Here is a 20,671-nt window from a genome sequence, read left to right as displayed (position 1 = left end):
GGTGGAAATAATTCACTAATTATTTCTTCCATTTATGTCCCTTATTCCCACGAAGCTTTCCTGTACTAATGTTATCTGCTCTGTGCACATTAGTTTGAGAAAGAATACTTTTATATGTGTCTAAATCATCTTTAGTATAATCTTCAGGTTCTTTCATGAAGATCAATTCAAATAGACCTTTCGTGCCAGGATAATACTCCTTATCGATAATAATAAAATTACTGTAATCATCAACATTAAAAGCACATTTCGCAAGCCACATTTTATTCGTCACTTTATCTAACTTAACTCCAAAATTACTGTCAATTTTATCCTTAGCATTATTCGTCAACAATTCTATATATTTGGATGCAATTGAACCAGACTTTATCGTACTTCGATTAGCATCTTTTACATCCTCGATGGATGTATGCACAGGTAATTCTATTTGTTTCGCTAAATCTTGCGTGCCATATTCATTATTCTTCTTCACCTTCTCCTCCTCCTCCTCTTCATCATCTTCCAGAGAAAGGTACTGTGTTTCCTGCGACTGTGGATATTCCTGCTCATCATCCGATGAATGACCTTGAACGTTAATTCTGGAGCTGCGTATGAAATTTTTCCGCTGTGGAGTCGATGTGAGATAAGACTTTCTTCGTCTCATCGGAATTATGAAAGATTCCTCGTGTGAGAGAGATCTCTTTATAGGTTCCATTTTCATCTCATGTTTCGGTGCAACGAAAATTGCTTGATTATTTTCGGTGAGCTTCTTTAATGGTTCAACTATTGGTTTAAAAGTTTCATTTAAACTGTCTTCCATCATTACTCTGTCTGATTTGAGTGCGCGATATTTTTGACGAATTACTTCACTTGCCTCAGCAATCTTCTTTAGAAGCTTTTTCTCCTTCATTTTGTAAAGCTATTCTCTATTCAATATATAGACTTGTTCAACGTTCAAGGTTAAACTAACATTTTTGACCATTAACATCACTCTTTAATCACAGCATATTTATTGAAACCCTTTCGATATCGTCCATTTTGCATTGCACTGTCTTTATCAATTACTAAAAATCCATAATCACGCTTCCAACAATTTGAACACAATTCATAACATTTTTCAAACGCCATATCTGTATTTACATGTTCGTTATATATATGTTTTAGGTTAGTTCCATCTTGTTTAAAAATAATTTAAAAATTTGCATTATCACGTATTAGATGTTTTGGTATCCTTGCATAAGTTTGACAAAGATAAAAGCAATCAATCTTAGAATGTCTACCCATGGAGAAGTAGTCTCTTATATTGTCTTGCTTATCGGTTGCAACATCATCAAATATGAAAATTGAATTTGGTAGTGCTTCAGCTACTTTTATAACCTCACTATTATTAGAAAATTGGAAATAACTAATTTCTTCATTGTCCGATAATAGTCGCTCCAAGTATCGATATTTTGGTTGCTGTAACGATTTTGAATAAACGTATAGGTTTTCAAATCTCACACCCTGAGGGCTTTCTATAAGGCTCAGCAATACATTTGTTTTTCCACAATTTGAAGGGCCACAAACTATACAGCGTATGGTTGATGGGAGTAGAGGTCCGTGACGTCTCATGCATTTATCGGTTGTTCGGTAATCTATATTAGAAACACGAATACCGAGCGGCTGCTTTACGAAGTCCATGACTGAAAACTCTGTGGTCATACAACCTATTTATAGGAATGAAATGAATTGTTTGATCAGTTCTCATCATGCCGTTATTAGTGTTAGATGTGTCAAGTTTGTAGGTATTAACCGCTGAGCAGTTTGAATACATATCGAAAATTTTACTTTTAAAGTACTTTCCGCGTAGTATTCAAGAGGTTTGGAATAAATTGCCTGAACATATTCGTGCAGATCCTGAAGTACAACAATATCGCTGGTGTTTTAAACATCATAATCTACCTAATACAGATCACATTGATGGACCGCTCCCTTCAATAAAAGATTGCTGGGCTTGTCAGCAAACTCTGTGTGAGAAACAGAAAGAAAGTTCCACATGGTAAGCTACGGTTGTGGAACTTTTTTCAATAAAATACTGAATAAATTACCGTTCGAAGTACACATACCTGGCTACAATTATTGCGGACCAGGTACTCGACTTCGAGAACGGTTAGCACGTGGTGATCCTGGTATAAATCCTCTAGACGAAGCCTGTCGTGAACACGATATCGCATATTCAATATATAAGGATCTGCCACCACGTCACCAGGCTGATAAAGTTCTTGCACAGCGTGCACGAAAACGTATTACTGCTAGTGACTCATCTTTACGTGAACGAGCAGCTGCAGCAGCAGTCTGGGCATCCATGAATGTAAAACGAAAACTTGGCTTAGGCCTACAAGTGCATGGAAGAAGCATGAAGAAAAGAAAAATTCGTGTACCGAAGAAACGAGGAGGTTTATTGAGGAAAAAGCAATTTACTCAAAAAAAAAAAACGGGGGGGTTTATTACCTCTGCTCCCACTGTTGAGTGCAGTGGGCGCATTAGCTGGGGGCGCAGCAGGTATAACAAAAGCTGTAAACGATGCGAAAGCATCCAAGAGACAATTGGAAGAGATACAGCGTCACAATCGTGTAATAGAAGGCAGGCGTGGACATGGTTTATACCTAACCCCTTACGGACGAAGGGGGGAGGGTTTGAAAAGGAGGAAAAAAACCTCGCAAAAAAAATAAGCAACCTCCCGAAATCTGGAGCTACTAGTAATATTCAATTATTACATGCATGTCAGGATATACCACATTTTCGAGGAGTTTTTATGCGCACATCTCTACCACAAACCGTACTATGCAATGAGTGTGCAATCGTGAATCTTGATGAAGATAAAGGTTCTGGTACACATTGGGTTGCCTACGTTAAACGTAATAATTACGTAAAGTATTTCGACTCCTTCGGAAATTTGAAACATCCAATTGAACTTTTAGATTATTTTGGTCCTTCTGCTATAATCTACTACAACCACGATCAATATCAATCGTATGATACAAGCATATGCGGTCAGTTGTGTGTCAAGTTTCTACGTGAACAATGTCTTTAACGGTTACGCTGTCTGACCGCGAGTCCATATTAGAGGCAGATTTTTTCCCACCGATCAATCTTCGGGAGGAGCAATATGAACTTGGTCTCGTAGACTTTCAGAGCTTCAATTCAATCGCTAATGTTGATGAGTCGAACAATAAGTTTTACTACGATACTGAAGATCTGACTATACCTACAGGTTGTTATGAATTGAGTGCTATAAATGATCTTTTGCGTACATTGATGCATGAGGCGGATAATGAAGATGTCATTATTCTACGTGCTAATAATAATACGTTGAAAAGTGAAATAAAGTGTAAATATCTGATCGATTTTACAAAACTTTATAATATAGGTTCTTTATTGGGTTTTTCGTCAGATCGAATTATTCAGCCGAACACTCTAGCCGAATCAGACCAGCCCGTAAACATTATAAGGGTCAATATTTTACGAATTGAATGTAATATTACTGCTGGTGCATATACAAACGGCAAACCTCAACATGTTATACATGAATTTTTTCCAAGCGTGCCACCAGGCTATAAAATCTCGGAAACACCGAAAAACGTCATTTACTTGCCAGTCATTGTGAAAGTAATTGACCGTCTTACTTTGCGCATTCTCGATCAGGAAAACCGTCTAGTAAATTTCGGTGGGGAAGAAATTACAATTCGATTACACATTAGAAAATGCTAATTTACAAGAATACTTATAAATCACCGATACCAGATGAGCCTATCATCAGTCCAACAGTTGCTGCAGGAGCAGATACATTGGGTGGGGATTACGTTAGAAGACCGCTAACAAGAAAAAATATAACCTTTCTTCAATCACTGGGTTTCAAGGTCAGAAATAAAAATGGACCTGTTGGACGTAACCGCACAACCTGTGTACGACAATCGCATTACTAAAATGGAAATACATGCTTACAATCCGTATGCAAATGCGTCATTGGGAAATAGTGACGAAATTCGAATTCCAATACAACAGCAAGATTTAATTCTTCTACCATGTGAGAGTTACCTATACATAGAGGGAAAATTAATCGAGGGCACTCGTGCTCAGGGTGCAACAGTTCAAGATACAGTGGGACTTGACTGCAATTCCATGGCATTCTTGTTCGATGAAATTCGCTATGAATTGAATGGTATTGAGATTGACCGCAGTAAGAATGTGGGTATTACTAGTTCCATGAAGAATCTGATTTCTCTGTCTGGGGAGGAGAGTACGAGTCTACACCATTCAGGATGGTTTCTGTCAGATTATAAGCCTACGAAATATTTTAATTTTTTCGTACCACTGAAAATGCTGTTGGGTTTTTGTGAAGACTATAGAAGAGTCATTATAAATGCACGTCATGAGCTCGTTCTCATTCGAGCGCGTAATGATACGAATTCGATATATTCTTCAACGAAAATCACCGACTCCAAAATTGATGTTCAAAAAGTGCAATGGAGAATTCCTCATATATCATTGAATGAATACACAAAACTTCAATTTCTACGTATTATCGACCAAAACAAAAGCCTCACCATGGCTTTTCGATCCTGGGAACTCTACGAATACCCGCTTCTACCAGAAACACAGAGGCATACGTGGGCTGTAAAAGCTGCAACACAATTGGAGAAGCCTCGATACGTTATTCTAGCATTTAGAACAAATAAGAAGAATACGCAGCATATGAAGGTGCTTGACTTCGATGATAGTTTTGTTCGTGATATTAAAATCTATCTTAATTCTGAATTTTATCCGTATGATCGACTTGATACTGATACTGAAAAATCACGATTTTCTGTACTATATGATATGTATGTTAAATTTATCCAATCCTATTATGCTGGAGAAAAACCGTCGAAACCAATGCTTGATTACAACAATTTCTTAGAATATGGCCCTCTCTTTGTCATTGATTGTTCGCATCAAAACGAATCTATTAAATCTGGCACAGTTGACGTTAAAATAGAGATCGATTGTTCTAAAAATATTGCAAGTAATACTACTGCGTATTGTTTAATTATACATGATAAAATTGTTGAATATAACCCGCTTACAAGTATTGTTAGAAATGTAAGTTAATCGTTAATAGTTAGAAATGTAAGTTAATCGCTAATAGTTAGAAATGTATGTTAATCGCTAATAGACTATAGTTAAGCTTATCATTATAATGAAGGAAAAAAAATAATAAATAAGATATAATAATCATTTATTTGTGTTTAAATTATTCCTTACAATTGTTTTCTAAATTAATCTTTCGAAATTTGACTAACAATTGCAAATGTCATATTATTGTAATTTCCACCATGATACGTGAATGTTAATATTTGATTTGAAGCTGCATCTTGAAAATTCTTGAATTGTTCTGGTTTTTCCAGTAATGCCATCATCCTCGCAGGCAAGAAGAACCATTCCTTCGTAAGCAGCTTTGCTATTATTCTCTCTCCATATTTGGTTTTAATTTTCGATAATTCAGTTATTCGGTATGACCCCCCAATCTCCAAAGTATTCAGTTTTATAAAAGTTTTTGGTTCTACAGTTGCGAGTTCATTAATCTTAGTTAAATCCATTTCTATAATAATAAAGTAATATTAAGAATAGAGAATAACGTAAAAAAGAAAAAATAATTCTTACCTTCTAAAGATTGTCTACGACAATTACGTGACAATAAAAAAATATTCTGTCTGCAACGTGAAACTGGTACTTTGCACTGCTTAAAGCTTCAATACTGCTATTACACCACAATAAAATATTATGACTGCAGCGTTACAGACTTGAACTTTCGACTGCTTCACGCTTCTAATCGAGACTGAATGAAATTTCCTAATTGCTAGCGTGGGTGACTTTGAATAATATCCTAGGAGAGAATAAGATATACACACTTGGAAATTGAGAATAGGGGAAGTGTTGCAGGCAAACGAAACTTGGGTGGCTTTGAATAATATCGTAGGAAGGGATAAGATATACACGCTTATTGGAAATTGAGAGTGGAGGGACTGTTGCAGGCGAACGACATTTTTGATGGGTTACTCACTCATGATTGTAGATTTCAAAGAGAATTCATTATTTTAAACCTGTTGATACATGTATTCTTTAGATCAAGTAGTTGTTAATTAAAATAAATAAATCCATTTAATTATATACACGTTCCTTATATAAAGTGACATCAGTCTAGAATATAAACTTTTCATTGTTTAAAAGCAAGTCGTGAGATACACGTTCTTCAGATCAAATAACCGTCATCTAAAACAAATATATTTAATTCAAACGTGTCATAACACGTACTAGATGGTGCAGATAGTCACGTTCCTCAGATAAAGTAATGACAGTTTAAAATATAAACTTTTCATTATTTAGAAACGAGTCGTGAAATATACGTTCATTATTACTTGGGTTGGGAATACTAGCATCTTAAGGACATATCCTGAGTGCAGCTTAAAATTCACGAGCGCATCAATGGCTTTTCGACAATCTTACGTAACACTGACTCTGTTTAGCACGTGGGATCATTTGTCTGCTCTGCTTGTGAGAAAAGTCTTGAGAAAAAAATAGCTAGAGGCTGAATGATTTGTCTGGTCTGCTTGAGGGAGGAAAAGTCACGAAAAAATAGCTAGAGGCTGGTTGAGAGGGTAAAATATGGGCAGAAGGTATCGGGTCAGTTTTAGAGAGCCCTGGGAAAGCTCATAGGAGGAACATTGGGTGGTCCCTAGAATTTCACTCCCCATTGTTTCGCAAAAGGAAAAATAATGTCTGTTAACTATGTGACATGTAGAGCATGCTTACAGGAAGATGTAATGAATAATCTATTCACTTATAATATGCTTAGAGTAATTTTTATTCAATATTCAAAAGATTTAACATATAATACTTTTATTCAATATATATATATATATATATATATATATATAACTAAAAAGAGTTTTAACATATAATATTTTAAAATATCAAGCTATTCTTCTGCCCTTGCTACCTCCATCGTTGTCTCCTCCTCATCCTCCTCCTCCTCCTGCTCCTCCTCCTCTTCCTGCGGAATTATCCCTGCCTCTATCTCAATCATTCTGATACCTCTCATCAACAGTTGTATACAGCGTGTTACTGTAAAAAATCATCAGATTTTAGAAAAATATATGATGCAATCTCATTCATAATAACTTACTATTTTCATACTCCATTCCATGCGTCTCGATTGTTTCTTCATTTACCGCTCGTGATAAATTTTGCATAATTTCATCTATTATTCTTGTAATTATATGAATTACTGGAGAATTCTGTCTATACGCTAAATTAATAATCACTTGATACTGCATATTTTTTCACTTTATATTTATCGACAGCTTGTATAAGAAAAACGGAATCTGTACCCAAGGTTCAAGAAAGGTATAATGTGAAATTAAAAGAAGGACCCAAGGAGGAAAATAGTAGGAGGGAATAGAATGGGTATGTGGAGGGAAAAAGACCCTTCAATGGTGTAGAGGTAGGTTGAGAGGGAAGAAAAATGGTTAAATAAGAAATCAAGTTAAATGGCGGGTCCATAGTAGGAAAATAGTGGGAGGGTCTAGGATAAGTATGTGGAGGGAGAAAAGACCCTCCGAGGGCAGGACTAAGAAAACAAAAATGGCAGTCCGTAAGATGCTTAGGACCCCTAGCGGCGTAGCTGCCCCAGTAATTTTCGTGATCGCCACCTAGTGGAGAAAAAAGAAACTTTTTCCTCCACCAACTAAAATACAAAAAAAAGGTCTCTGGGTAACTGTCAGGATAACTAACCATCCGGGCCCTAGGGTGATGGGAGAGGGGTAACCCTTAGGGAACTAGTGGACCCGTAGGATAACTAACCATCCGGACCCTAGTGACATGGGAGAGGGGGTAAGCCTTAGAGAACTAGTGGACCCGTAAGATAATTAACCATCCGGGCCCTAGGCTGATGGGAGAGGGGTGAGAGACTCTAAGAGAGAAAGAGAGGGTGAGAGGGATCTCTCTCTCTCTCACTCCCCATAGCCAAAGCATTTCCTCCGCACACCCGCACCCTCCTCATCACCCAATAAACCCTAGCTCTTAAGAAGACACTTCCCCCCGCACACCCGCACCCCCCTCACCACCATGTCACAGGAACCCAAGACACTTCCCCCCCGCACACCCGCACTCCCCTCACCACCGTGTCACAGGAACCCCCTAGCTACCACTACTCACTTATTTCATTATTATAAATAAAGAAAGAGAAATTGAACATTATGAAGATTATTGAATAATTTAAAAACTAATAATTTCAGATGAACAAATTAACCCATTAACGTCCAAAATGTCAAAATTTCTTGCACGTTTTCAAAGTGATTTTTTCCTATGTAATTGGCGTTGAAAAAATTCTTGAACCACATATTCTGATGTAAAATTGCATGCTCTTTCAGAATCCGTTGCCAGAATCATGATAAAACTCACAGGAAAAGAGATATGCTCCATTAAAACATAAAAAAAAACCTAAATTTTCGAAAAAAAAAATTTTTAGGATTTTTTTTCGAAGTGTTACGGTGAAGATATCACCTTGCGACCGTGATCAAAGGTGATCATGGGAGTTGAAGTTTAACAGGGAATTTTTTTGTTGACCTTGAACCATCGCTTCTTTACAAAATGGCGGAAAAAACGATTTTTTTTTTCAATCTTCATCAACTTTTTTCTCGAAATCTATGGTCTTTAGAAAAAAATTCATAAAAACAAAAATGCCTTAGAATCGCTCGAGGAACATTCTCAAATTATTTCAGAATTTTTTGAGACAATTTTTGATTTTCCGGGAAACTTGTGAAATGGAATTTTCAAAAATGTCTCCAAAAATTCTGAAAAAATTTTAGGTTGTTTCTCGAGTGCTTCTAAGACATTTTTGTTCTTATGAATTTTTTTCTAAAGTCCATAGATTTCGAGAAAAAAATTGATAAAGTTGAAAAAATACAAATTCGTTTCGGCCGCTATGTTCTAAAAACCTATTGGTAAAAAACGATTTCTGTGCAAATTTTAGGAAGATTTTTTTACTCTTAGCGTTACCCAGAGACTACGTCGTGGACGTGGTAAAATTCTGTCTCCTTTGGGGTGCTTTTTTCCCGTGAGTCCCCTTGCCTCTCACGTCTCGGGGTGCTTGTTTTCCGTGAGTCCCCTTGCCTCTCACTTATTCATACTTTTAGGTGTGCTTTTTTAGCCAACATTTATTGCAAATATTTAAATTACATGTTTTGCAGAAAATTCTTGTTCTTATTGGACAGTTTCCATTCGAACAAATCCTCAATTTGTCACTATTAGATCGTCCATGTGCTTTACTTTTGCGACTCCTTTTTTGTAAGTAGTATTTGGCAATCGAAATAGTGAACTCTTTTATTCCAACTTTTTTCTTTCCATCGTTAGCAGCATTGAAAATTACAAGAGAATTAGTAATAGACGCCTGTATAAGTCTCATAAAAACTACCCATGTCCATTTTTTTGATCGTATACTTGGGAGTATGTCATTGCAATGTCCGTCATGCAGGTCAACACCTCCCATGAATTTGTTATATAAGTGAAAAGCTTGCGGAAAAGGTATTTCAATTTTAGATTTAGCCTCTGCGCTGTATCTTTTTGAAATAGATAGAGGATTGACACCTGCTGCAGTTGAAGCTATTGAGACGGGCTTCGAATCTATGATAGTAATGAAATTTATGCCACTGTTTACGTCGTGCTTCACCACATATGTCCCTCTTGGAGCTTTCTTATCAAGCACATTTTTTTCTTTGACTCGATTATCTCTGATAGTACCAGTGCATTTCAAACGCAATTTCTTCAAATGTAATACCAAATCCATGTTCGTGAAGAAGTTGTCAAAGTACAGATGAAATTGAGAAATTTTGTTATAACTTATTATTTGAAAAAATGGTTGTAATAAATATAATACTACTCGTGAACCTAAAGCACATTTAGATAACTTATCTCCAATTTGAGAATTCTTGCCGCAATAAAGATCCAAATTCAGTAGATAGCCGTCCGAAGCACACAAGCCCCAAAATTTCAAACCAAATCTTATCGGTTTTCCTCGAATAAATTGTTTCAAAACAGTTTTTGCATAGGATTTGGCCATCATCTCATCAACGGATAGAGCAGTTCACCATATTCCGAATTTCATGATGTTATTTTGAAAAAGTTTCAGTAGAGAACGAACGCGCCATCCTCGATCATTTGAATCTTTGTCTTTGTTTTTTGAAAACTTCAATTTAGATTTTGTGATTTCAAATTGTTGGCGAGACATTGCAGAAGAAACTACTTCATTAGATAAATACGGATCAGATTACCAGTAATCTCTCTGTGATTTTCTGGGATTGAATGTAGAAAAAATAACTATTCCAATAAAAGTATCAAGATCTTTCAATTTCAGATCATAACCATTGTCTTTACACGCATCAATAATATATTTTTTCATTTCAATAGAAAAAAAGGTTTCAAACAATTGAAAAGGTTCGCTCCTACGTATTTTCTTTTTTTGCGATTCGGACAATAATACTTTATCTTCACAAGAATCAGGGTGTAACTTTTCACCCTCAATCCAAGTGAATTCATTACCTTTTTCAAGTTTATCTTGTTTTTCAGAATAATTTGCACGAGCTTTATTGTAAGTGATATTGGGTATTTCATGTTCGCAATCTGAATCAAAATCGGAACCAAAATCATCGGAACCTGAATAGTCAGGATCCAGAATCAATACGTTGCGTTCTGAATCACTATCTGAAGAATCTGATTCATATTCAGAAGAACTTACACGTTTCCGCGACATAATGTATGAAATTAATGATTTCGTTTATTTATCACTCATCCGTATGTACAAAAATACGAAAGAAGAGAACAAAAAAAGACGAATATTCATGAATACATGAGACCAAAAATTACGCTTATCTGCCGAAATGAAATGGAAATAAAGGATGAAATTTTTGTCGGAATCTATAAGTCTTTGAAAAAAGAATGAAAATAAGTTAGAATCATTCCAGCAATATTGTAAAATTTTTTCCGAGTTTTCGTAGACAGAACGTTTTTTTACCAATAGGTTTTCAAAACATCGGCCGAAACGAATTTTTATTTTTTCAACTTTATCAATTTGTTTCTCGAAATCTATGGACTTTAGAAAAAAATTCATAAGAACAAAAATGTCTTAGAAGCACTCGAGAAACATCCTAAAATTTTTTCAGAATTTTTGGAGACATTTTTGAAAATTCCATTTCACAAGTTTCCCGGAAAATCAAAAATTGTCTCAAAAAATTCTGAAAAAATTTGAGAATGTTCCTCGAGCGATTCTAAGGCATTTTTGTTTTTATGCATTTTTTTCTAAAGACCATAGATTTCGAGAAAACAGTTGATGAAGATTGAAAAAAAAAATTCGTTTTTTCCGCCATTTTGTAAAGAAGCGATGGTTCAAGGTCAACAAAAAAATTCCCTGTTAAACTTCAACTCCCATGATCACCTTTGATCACGGTCGCAAGGTGATATCTTCACCGTAACACTTCGAAAAAAAATCCTAAAAATTTTTTTTTTCGAAAATTTAGGTTTTTTTTTATGTTTTAATGGAGCATATCTCTTTTCCTGTGAGTTTTATCATGATTCTGGCAACGGATTCTGAAAGAGCATGCAATTTTACATCAGAATATGTGGTTCAAGAATTTTTTCAACGCCAATTACATAGGAAAAAATCACTTTGAAAACGTGCAAGAAATTTTGACATTTTGGACGTTAATGGGTTAAAATAACGTATATATTCGATTTATTATACCAATGTTCCATATGTTGTTTTAATAACTAATAAGGTAGGATTTAATCGTTATCATTTTAAATATTATATTGGTTTAAATAAAATTTTAATATATTTTTTTAATCGTATATATACATACATTTTATTTTTATAAACTTTATCGGTTGATACAAAACATATTAAAAATATAATATAATTATATAAAAGCATAACACAAAATAGCATTTAATTTACATATTTATTTTATCCATGAATTCAAACATAGTAGCCATCATGCAGATTCATTATTTAGTCTATTACGATGTTTACGAATTATTAGTGACGCTTTAGAGAAAAGTCTTTCGGCAGGTACTGAAGTTGCAGGTATTGCTAAATAGTCTCTTGCCATTTTTGCTAGCACAGGAAATTGTATCTCATGCCTCTTCCACCATTGTAAAATGTCTTCATTACAACCCACTCTTGGTTGACTTAAATATTCTTCCAATTCATCTATAAATTTCTGACTAGCTGTTGAAGTAGATGGACCAGAATATAATTTATTAAAGTCAATTATATCTTCATCACTGCTCATTTTTTCTTGGTAAATTTCTTTGACTGCTATCGGTACTGATTTTTGACTAAAATATTCAGCATAAAATGTTTTAAATTTTTCAAAACTTTTCCTTTTTAATTCTCTTCCCCAATTTGTCAACTCAAATGTTTTCAACTTATGTATTGGATCCAATATGAGTATTGCACAATATATCCAATTAGTCTTTTTATAATGCTTTAACATTTTATCACGCGCTGCTTGATAAGCAAGAATCAATTTCTCATCTATTTTATTCCGGTTAAGATTAACATCTAATTGTTTTATCATATTTTCTAATTTATCAAGTAAAAGATTGAAAGATACAATGACTAATGGAAGCGTTGCATAATTTTCTCCCCCAAGCTTTGTTGTCAGCAAATGAAAATTTATTAAAATTTTATTAACTTTTTCCATTATGACCCATTTTTCTTCAATTATTTGAAAATAAACAATTCAGGCTCAATTTGACATAGTGCAACGATACCCTTTTTTAATTTTATTGCTACTCCAAGCATATTAAACGTTGAACCCCATCTTGTTGGGCAATCTAAAATAGGACTTAATATGTTTTGTATTCCTACTGTTTCGCAAATAGAAGAAAACTGATTTCTTAATTTTTCGCTTCTTTTTAATTTACTAAATATAGATCGCACCTTCGCAATTGCAGTGCTTGAATCCTCAATCAGTTTTATATCATTCTCATTGACATTATCATTTTCCTCATCTTCATCTTCGCTGTCTTCATCTTGAGTGCTTAACATTAAATTTTTTAATAAATCTTGAACGCCCAAATTTAAAATATGAGCTATGCATCTAAAATGTTGGTCTGTTTGGTTAAACTCTGGAATTCATTTTTTAAGTTCAAACATAAATGACGTGTTTGCTGATGCATTGTCTACAGTAATTCCTAATATTTTATTTTTTAAATCCATATCATGTAAACATTCATAAAATATGCTTGCTATGTCTGCACCAGTATGCCGTCCATGTGAAGGAATAAAATCTAAAACTCTAGATTTGTAATTCCAATCTCGGTCTATGTAATGAGCCGTCACACCGAAAAAGCTTTTGCCGGCAATAGATGTCCATCCGTCAATTGTGTATGATATTTTAGAATGGCATTCTTTTAATTCCATTTTCAAACTTTCTCGTAGCTCTTCAAAACGATTTTTGACTTGTTGCCGAAGAGCAAATCTATTTGGAAGTGTAATATTCGGGTTAAGGAGATTAAAATAACTTCTCGTTTCATTGTCATCGAAAAAGGAAAATGGGAGATATTTCTTAGTTATCCAATCAACTGTAGCATTTGTAAAATGTTTACTTTTTGAAGCTCCAGACGTCCCCTAAAGTAAAGAAAATACAATTTGCTTATTTTTACTACACTGATAATGCTGAGAGAATAATTTTTATCATAGAGAGTAGTACATATTTAAAGAAAAATTAAAAGCGTTTACTGAATAAATGAAATCTTTGCATAATCCTAATATTGCATAATAATTTACTATTATTCACATTTTTTCCAGTGGTATGTCCTTGCAACAAATTTAATGTCGAATACAAACATATTAAGTTCAGTACGAATCGCGACTTGCTTAACTATTTTCATAAGGAAAATCGAAAGACGTGCAGTGGGAAATCACTTTTATGGCTCCTGAATATTTTTTAGACATTAAAAAGTTATTACAGTCTTGATCAAAATGTCATTTTCTTTTATAACATTTGATAATACATATAGACATTTCAAATGGATTAGGGATCGTGGTTTGTCGAAGAATTTTTCAAGAGAAAAATTGACAAGTGTATATTCTAAATTTTTAAGTTCTCTTGGTTGTAATCTACATTATATTCGAATTAACTTTTTCTCTAAATAAAGGGTTAAACAAGATGCGATCCTTAATAATTTTATGTCTCTATTTTTCATTAAGTTTACTGAAAGGATATGCCATTGAATAAATTTAAAAAATCTTTCTGTTTTTTAAGAAACAGTCAATAGTTGAAAACGAGGTTTCTCATGCAATTTTTTCAATTTTTCTCTTAGGTTCAAGCAAGTCTACTGTAATACTTTCGGCTAACTTCAGTGTCATTAATTAAATAATGATATGCAACACTAATAAAGCAATTATTTAGATGAGTTACAATTAAAATGTTCAAATATGAATAAAATTTTCTTTTCAGACTTATTGAAAATATACTATAGCATTTAGAAGGAATTATAAAAGCGAAAGGCATCAATGAAAAAGATATAAAATCTTAATACTGTTTATAATACCCAAATTAATTTTCTTAATACGTCCTCAATTTAAATAGAATCGTTTGGAAAAATATGTTCACTGTTACATTAAAATATCTATAATAACAATTTAATCAAATTAAAAATATTTTTTCACTTTTATTTAATCCGCGAGCACTTAAAAAGAAACATAATAATGTATTATAGTATTAATTACTTGCTTGACCTGTTTGCTTGACAAAATTATAAATACTGGATGACGATTTCGGTGGAAAAAGCTTGTGATATTCACGCTTGTGCATCGATAATAAATGCTTTTTCAATCCGGTCGTGTTCCTATTTTTCATTTGTATCTCTATTTGTTTCTTCGTTTGTTGTTCACACAATTTGCAATAACCAAACACGTTTTTATTTTTCTTAATGATTTCAAAAAATTTACCAAATTTACTTTTTGATTGAAATTGCTTAATATTTTTTGTGTTATCAACTGTTTGATTACCAATATCTTTGTCACTACTGCTAGTAGATGAAACTTCCATGTTGTGCTTTTCGAATTCCGGTCAAATATATTTCACGAACCACGCAGCTTCAACCACACTATTCGAACTGATATGATCCTTGTAGCAGTCCTGAATTTATACTTACTCTATGCTTGTTTGAACTTCCGACAAATAAGACCGATCTTATTGTGGAGTTGATTGTACTGTGCCGCCAAATCAGCCGACGGAGCGGTCGCGAAAACTATAAGGAAGCTACCGCCATTGATGCATTAACTTTCAAAACAGTAGCTTTTAAAGTGGTAGCTTTTCAATAATGCGAAGCAAAATAAGTATAACTATGATAAGTAGAACAATTATCGCATCGAGACCTTTTTTAATATAAATTAAATTATAATTATTTGATTTCATCGCATATCAGTTATAAAAATTGTAATGACAGCAAGATTCCAAGAGTCTTGCATTTTAGTCTTGTATTAGTCTTGGTCTTGCATATCAAGTCTTGGTTTTGATCTTGCTCTTGCAGATCTAGTCTTGGTCTAGGTCTTGCATAAAATTTGCACTCTTGGTATTGAGTCTTGGTCTTGTAAAATATGCAAGACCAAGACCAAGAGTACAAGACCAAGACCAATTTTGCTCATCACTAGTAAAGACAAAGTGTATCATCGTTTAAATTTCCTAAAGAGGACACTTCTTATATTACAACGTTCATTATGTGTAATAATTAATCTTGAGCCTTTTTTAACTAATTAGCAAATAATGCACTTACCTCGTTGTAAAATATTACTACTCATAATTAATATCAAGTATATAAGAGAGCAACTAATGCAGAAATGCAAACATAAGTAATAAATGTGCGAAACAAACACGCGGAACTATACTTTTTATGAACAAAGCAAAAATCAGAGTGCAAACAATATATTGCAGTGCATGGTGCAAGGTTTTAAATTTTTCACATTTTTTTGTTTGAAGTATTATAAATGTTAATTGAGAAATGGCACTAAAGAAACTAATTTATAGCTTTGTATTTTATGCAAAAATATAAGTAGAGTACTTTTACGTTGGGAATTTTTTCTTGAGTACCTGCACATCATTCTCAATATAATCGCTTTTTCACGGGAGCAACGGAGAAAACTGTGAATAACAAAGCATATAATTTTTAAGAGGGCTCTATAAACAATGTAAAATACCTTTTTTACTCCTTTATCTGTGTAAACAAGTTAAATTTTTATTTTTGTTGAAATTTTGTAAGCTCTGATCCTGATATTAATTGTTAAAAAAAAAAGATGATTGTTATATATTGTGTAATAAAATTTAAGCTTCAAAATAAGAGGTCATATTTTTCAATCAGTCTAATAGAAGTAAAAATATCATTGAACTTGTGCGCGCTAAGACGAAAAAGATGTGATATTCGCATTAAATGTGCGATAACTTTGATTTAAATTAACATTTTTGGAAATTTAAAAAACATATAGGTTTATCTTGTAAAACTGCATCTTTTCATATATTAAAAATGTTTCTGTCTGTAGTAACAAATTGGTTACAGCCGTTTAAACATTCAATTTGTTAATTACAATTAAGGGGGGAGCCTCGTGTAATAAGTTTTTAAAGTCGATTTTTTCATATATGGACAGTATATAGCCTAAAGGTATTACCTTTAAAATATTACATTAAAATTTGTACTGAGTACATAGTTATAGAGATTTTTGTAGTTGTGCGTCATGCAATAATATTAATTGCTGAGTGCGTATTGTTCCGCTAGAAACAATAGCTTTCGTTCATTCTGTGTACGGTCAAACCTTGTTTTAATACATTGTCTAAGACTATATTTCATATAAGTTTGGGAAGAAATATTTGTTATAATTAACAGTTATCGATTCTGTTATCATCCGTCAGCTAATAGTCTCTTTCCTACTGGAAACATTGAACGCGGTTTTCTCAAAACTTATTTTTCCTAATTGGCTTGACGCATAACTCGAAAAGTTCTCAACCAATTTACAAAATTTTTTTTTTTTTAAAAGTAATAAAATTCTTCTATAGATGAACCTCAAATTAAAAAAATTTAACAAATCAGTATTTAGTAATCTATTTTAAAGGTGAACAAAAAAATGGTAAAAATTAGACTTTATTTTTCACAGTTGATTCTTATGTTTAAATTATCATTTTTTTTCAATGAAGCGAGGTTCATTCAGAGAGGAATTTTATTAGGATTGTAGTAAAAAGAGGAAAACATGAATTCTTGGCTTTTTAGGAAAGCTACACGTCACGTCGTTTGAGGATGTTCTTGCGAACACTTTAACATTAAAGGTAAATAACTTTTTTTGCAATTCAACTAAAGTAAAAAAAATATGATAATATTTTCGAGAATACATACAATCAATAGCAAAAATAGAGATTCAATTATATATTCTCTTACCCCTGAAAAAAATTTCCAAAATCTGCTCATTTTTCGTGGTGCTACACGAGGCTCCCCCCTTAATCTGACCAGTTTCGGACTTTGCGACCAATATTTTTGGATTCAGGAGGTCAACGTACATAAAAAAGCGTTGATTGCAGCCGTGGACCTCTATTTGGCTACGGAACCCTGCTACCTCTTAGACTATATAACTTGAAAACGCAGCTTGTGATGTCACCGAAATGTTATAATGAGTTTAAATCGGTTTTCAAATAATATTTTATTGTTATATACGGTTTCTGATTTTTGTTTGTAGTATCGGTATGAGCAATCCCGTTACTACAAAATGTTCTTAATAATAATATTATTTTAAAAGCTGGTTGAGTTTTTTATTCAAATTTACAATTTAAGAATATTAGTAAAGTTTTAAACTAACCGCTGGTTCCACACATTCTTTTTGGTGCGGTGTTGGCATCGTCATTTGAATATTTCTGCGATACATCCTTCATATAAGCAACATGGGGGTGTTGCCCATCCGGTTCAGGTATTGCCTCGAAAATCGGTTCGATAAAGTAGCGGCTGTGATTTGTCTGGATGTAACCAGCCTGTAAAAAGAGAGTGAAAGAGAGAGAAAGCATTGTAATAACATAATATACCAGCTTAGCACGCAACATCACATAACATTGGGTGGATTCAGCCAAGTCAACTGTTGAGGGAGCGGTGGTTTTTATTGGCTATTGTTCTTAGATCCTACCATTGTATACAATAGAAGTAGGAGCTTAAAAAGAATTATTTAACACACATAGACACACACACACAGTTCCGCCTCTGTTGTACGGGCTGAATGCACCCATTGATTTAACTTTATTTCTTAGCTTTAAATGTAACGTTTCACTGAAACGTTTTTTCATTGACAGATATACGTTACGGTATCAAGAGACACGGTAGTGTATAGAAAGCACAAATACATATATAGACATATACAGGGTGTACGACTTAAAATGACTCATCGTGAGATCAGGCTGAAAGTGAGTGGATAAGAAGAACGGCGGCTGCTGATGGAGAGTAGGAATAGCGCTGAAGCAAGCGTAGCCTGTGGCGGACGGCCGTTGAAAATCAGACCTCCCCCTCACTATCAAACCCCATTCCAAACAACTGTTTGAACTTGAGAATCTAGGGGGGCGAGAGCTTCGAGCATCGACAGTACGCGTACTTGGTATGTTTCTTTATCCCTTTTTTCTCTCTCTCTCTACCATTTTAATAAATTAAGCTATCTTTTATTATAAAAAAACAGAGAGATAGAGTGAGAGTTAGAATTAGAATTAGAGTGAGAGTGACAGTGAGAGGAAGAGAGGAGGGGATGATAAAAAAACGTACTTAGTACACTCTGGGAAATTGAATCGTTCTAAAATGTAAACAAAAATTATATAAGGCCTTAGTTAGCTGGTGGACAAAACATTTTCGCGTCGCGCGACTTATCTAGTCTAGCACCGAGTCCCAAGAAATAAACTGAGGACAATAAACCACCGAAATTGACGAACCCTCATATACTATATGTACTCCAATTATCAATCGACAATTCTAATTTTAATATTATTCATTAAATATTTATAAAACGGTTATCAATACATTGCTTTTATTTTTAAGATGAGAATGAGCCCAAACACGAGGCTAATCGGACGATTATTTGTGTATTAGATGTATCCTGTAGTTCATATTTTATTCAATTCTAATGAAACTCTATTTTATTTTGTATATCTTTTACTTAGTAAATTAAAATATATAAAAGTAGCGGAAAGGATCCATGAACAATTATCAGGGTTAATACAATGTCTAAGAAAATAGGAATCTTTTAATCTTTAAGAAAGAACGAAAAATAAATTATGGAACAAAAATATTATTAAATGATAGATAAATATGTATTTCATTGAGATATATAATTAAAGGATATGTGTAAATTCTTTATATTCCTATCTAAATTACTGAAAAAGAAGTTCTATTTGAATTGAATAAAATGTGAACTGCAAGATACGTTTAATACAGAAATAATCGACCGATTAACGTCGTGTTTGGGCTCAATTTCATCTTAAAAATATAAGCAGTGTATTTACAATAGTTTGGAAAATGTTTAATAATAATATTACAATTGCAATTTTTGAATAATAATTGGCGTTCAAGTATATAAGGATTCTTCTATTTTGGTAGGTTTATTGCCCTCAATTTATTGCTTGGGACTCGGTGCTAAACCAGCTAAGTGGCGCAACGTAAAAATGTTTTAACCACCAGCTAAGGCTTATTTTATTTTTGTTTATGTTTTGAAATGATTCAATTTCTCACAATGTACGTAACATCGACGCTCGAAGCCCCTCACTACAAAGATTTTCAAGTCCAAACGGTTGTCTGAATTTGGTTTTGGAAGTAAGGGGGAAGGGAATTGTGGTCTTCTCGAATGGCCATCCACTATAGGCTAGGCTTGCCTTAGGGCTACCTCCACCCTCCATCAGCCATCGACGTTCTCCACACCCACTCACTTTCAGCCTGATCTCGCACTAGGTCATTCTAAGTAGTACACCCTGTATATGCCGTTGAGGCACTGCCTCTTTTGTACAACAAGTTTGGCCCACCTTAACCAAAAAAAATAATTCGATCTGGTTCATCATTATAAATTATAGATTGAAATTATATTCAGCTTTACTTTTGTTAAAGTTTATTTTAAAACAGCTATCAAATGAGACCTATTCACACGAAACAGATTATAAAATCCATGGATATCATTTCACTATTTCTTCGTTGTATCAAAAAATCATTGTTTAAATTTTCTTCTTCTCCAATCTCCGACGAAAATGTTCGCCCTTAATTTGATCGTTAACCACTTGCGCTGGAAAGACGTGCCACGCACGTCGTAATGCTTTTGTCACAGAATCGCCGACGACGTGGTCTGTACTTCGTCATGGATTTGTTACCGAAACAAAAACTACGGGCCTGGCACGTCAGGTGGAATCGTTGTCAGAGTACAGATCACCAGTGCACTACATAGCATAAAGTTATCAATATTTAACTCATATTCTAAAATGGAAAGCAAAAGTGAAGCTAACGACATTATTTCGACAAATGGAAAAAGAAAACACGATGGTAATGATAGTCATAGTGGATTGTTTTGGTACACGCGTCAGTCAATTTTTTGCCAGCGCAAGTGGTTAAGAAG

At 33.8% G+C, this 20,671-nt stretch overlaps 1 protein-coding gene across 1 annotated transcript; it reads right to left on the bottom strand.

Moving 5' to 3' along the window:
* Positions 1 to 12,044: 12,044 nt before the first annotated feature.
* On the bottom strand, positions 12,045 to 15,113 carry LOC136782953 (uncharacterized). The gene is made up of 7 exons (XM_066742734.1): positions 14,792 to 15,113; positions 14,682 to 14,691; positions 14,029 to 14,179; positions 13,857 to 13,940; positions 13,212 to 13,687; positions 12,829 to 13,157; positions 12,045 to 12,772 (listed from the first exon to the last, which is right to left on the bottom strand). Exons 1-7 carry the CDS (start codon positions 15,111 to 15,113, stop codon positions 12,045 to 12,047), a joined length of 2,100 nt encoding a protein of 699 aa, XP_066598831.1.
* Between the last annotated feature and the right edge of the window lie 5,558 nt (positions 15,114 to 20,671).

Source organism: Prorops nasuta, unplaced genomic scaffold (assembly GCF_024137725.1).
Source record: "Prorops nasuta isolate Cenicafe-Biocafe unplaced genomic scaffold, Cenicafe_Pnas_1.2 PNAS00031, whole genome shotgun sequence".
Taxonomy (NCBI): Eukaryota; Metazoa; Arthropoda; class Insecta; order Hymenoptera; family Bethylidae; genus Prorops; species Prorops nasuta.
This window is presented reverse-complemented; position numbering and strand designations above follow the sequence as displayed.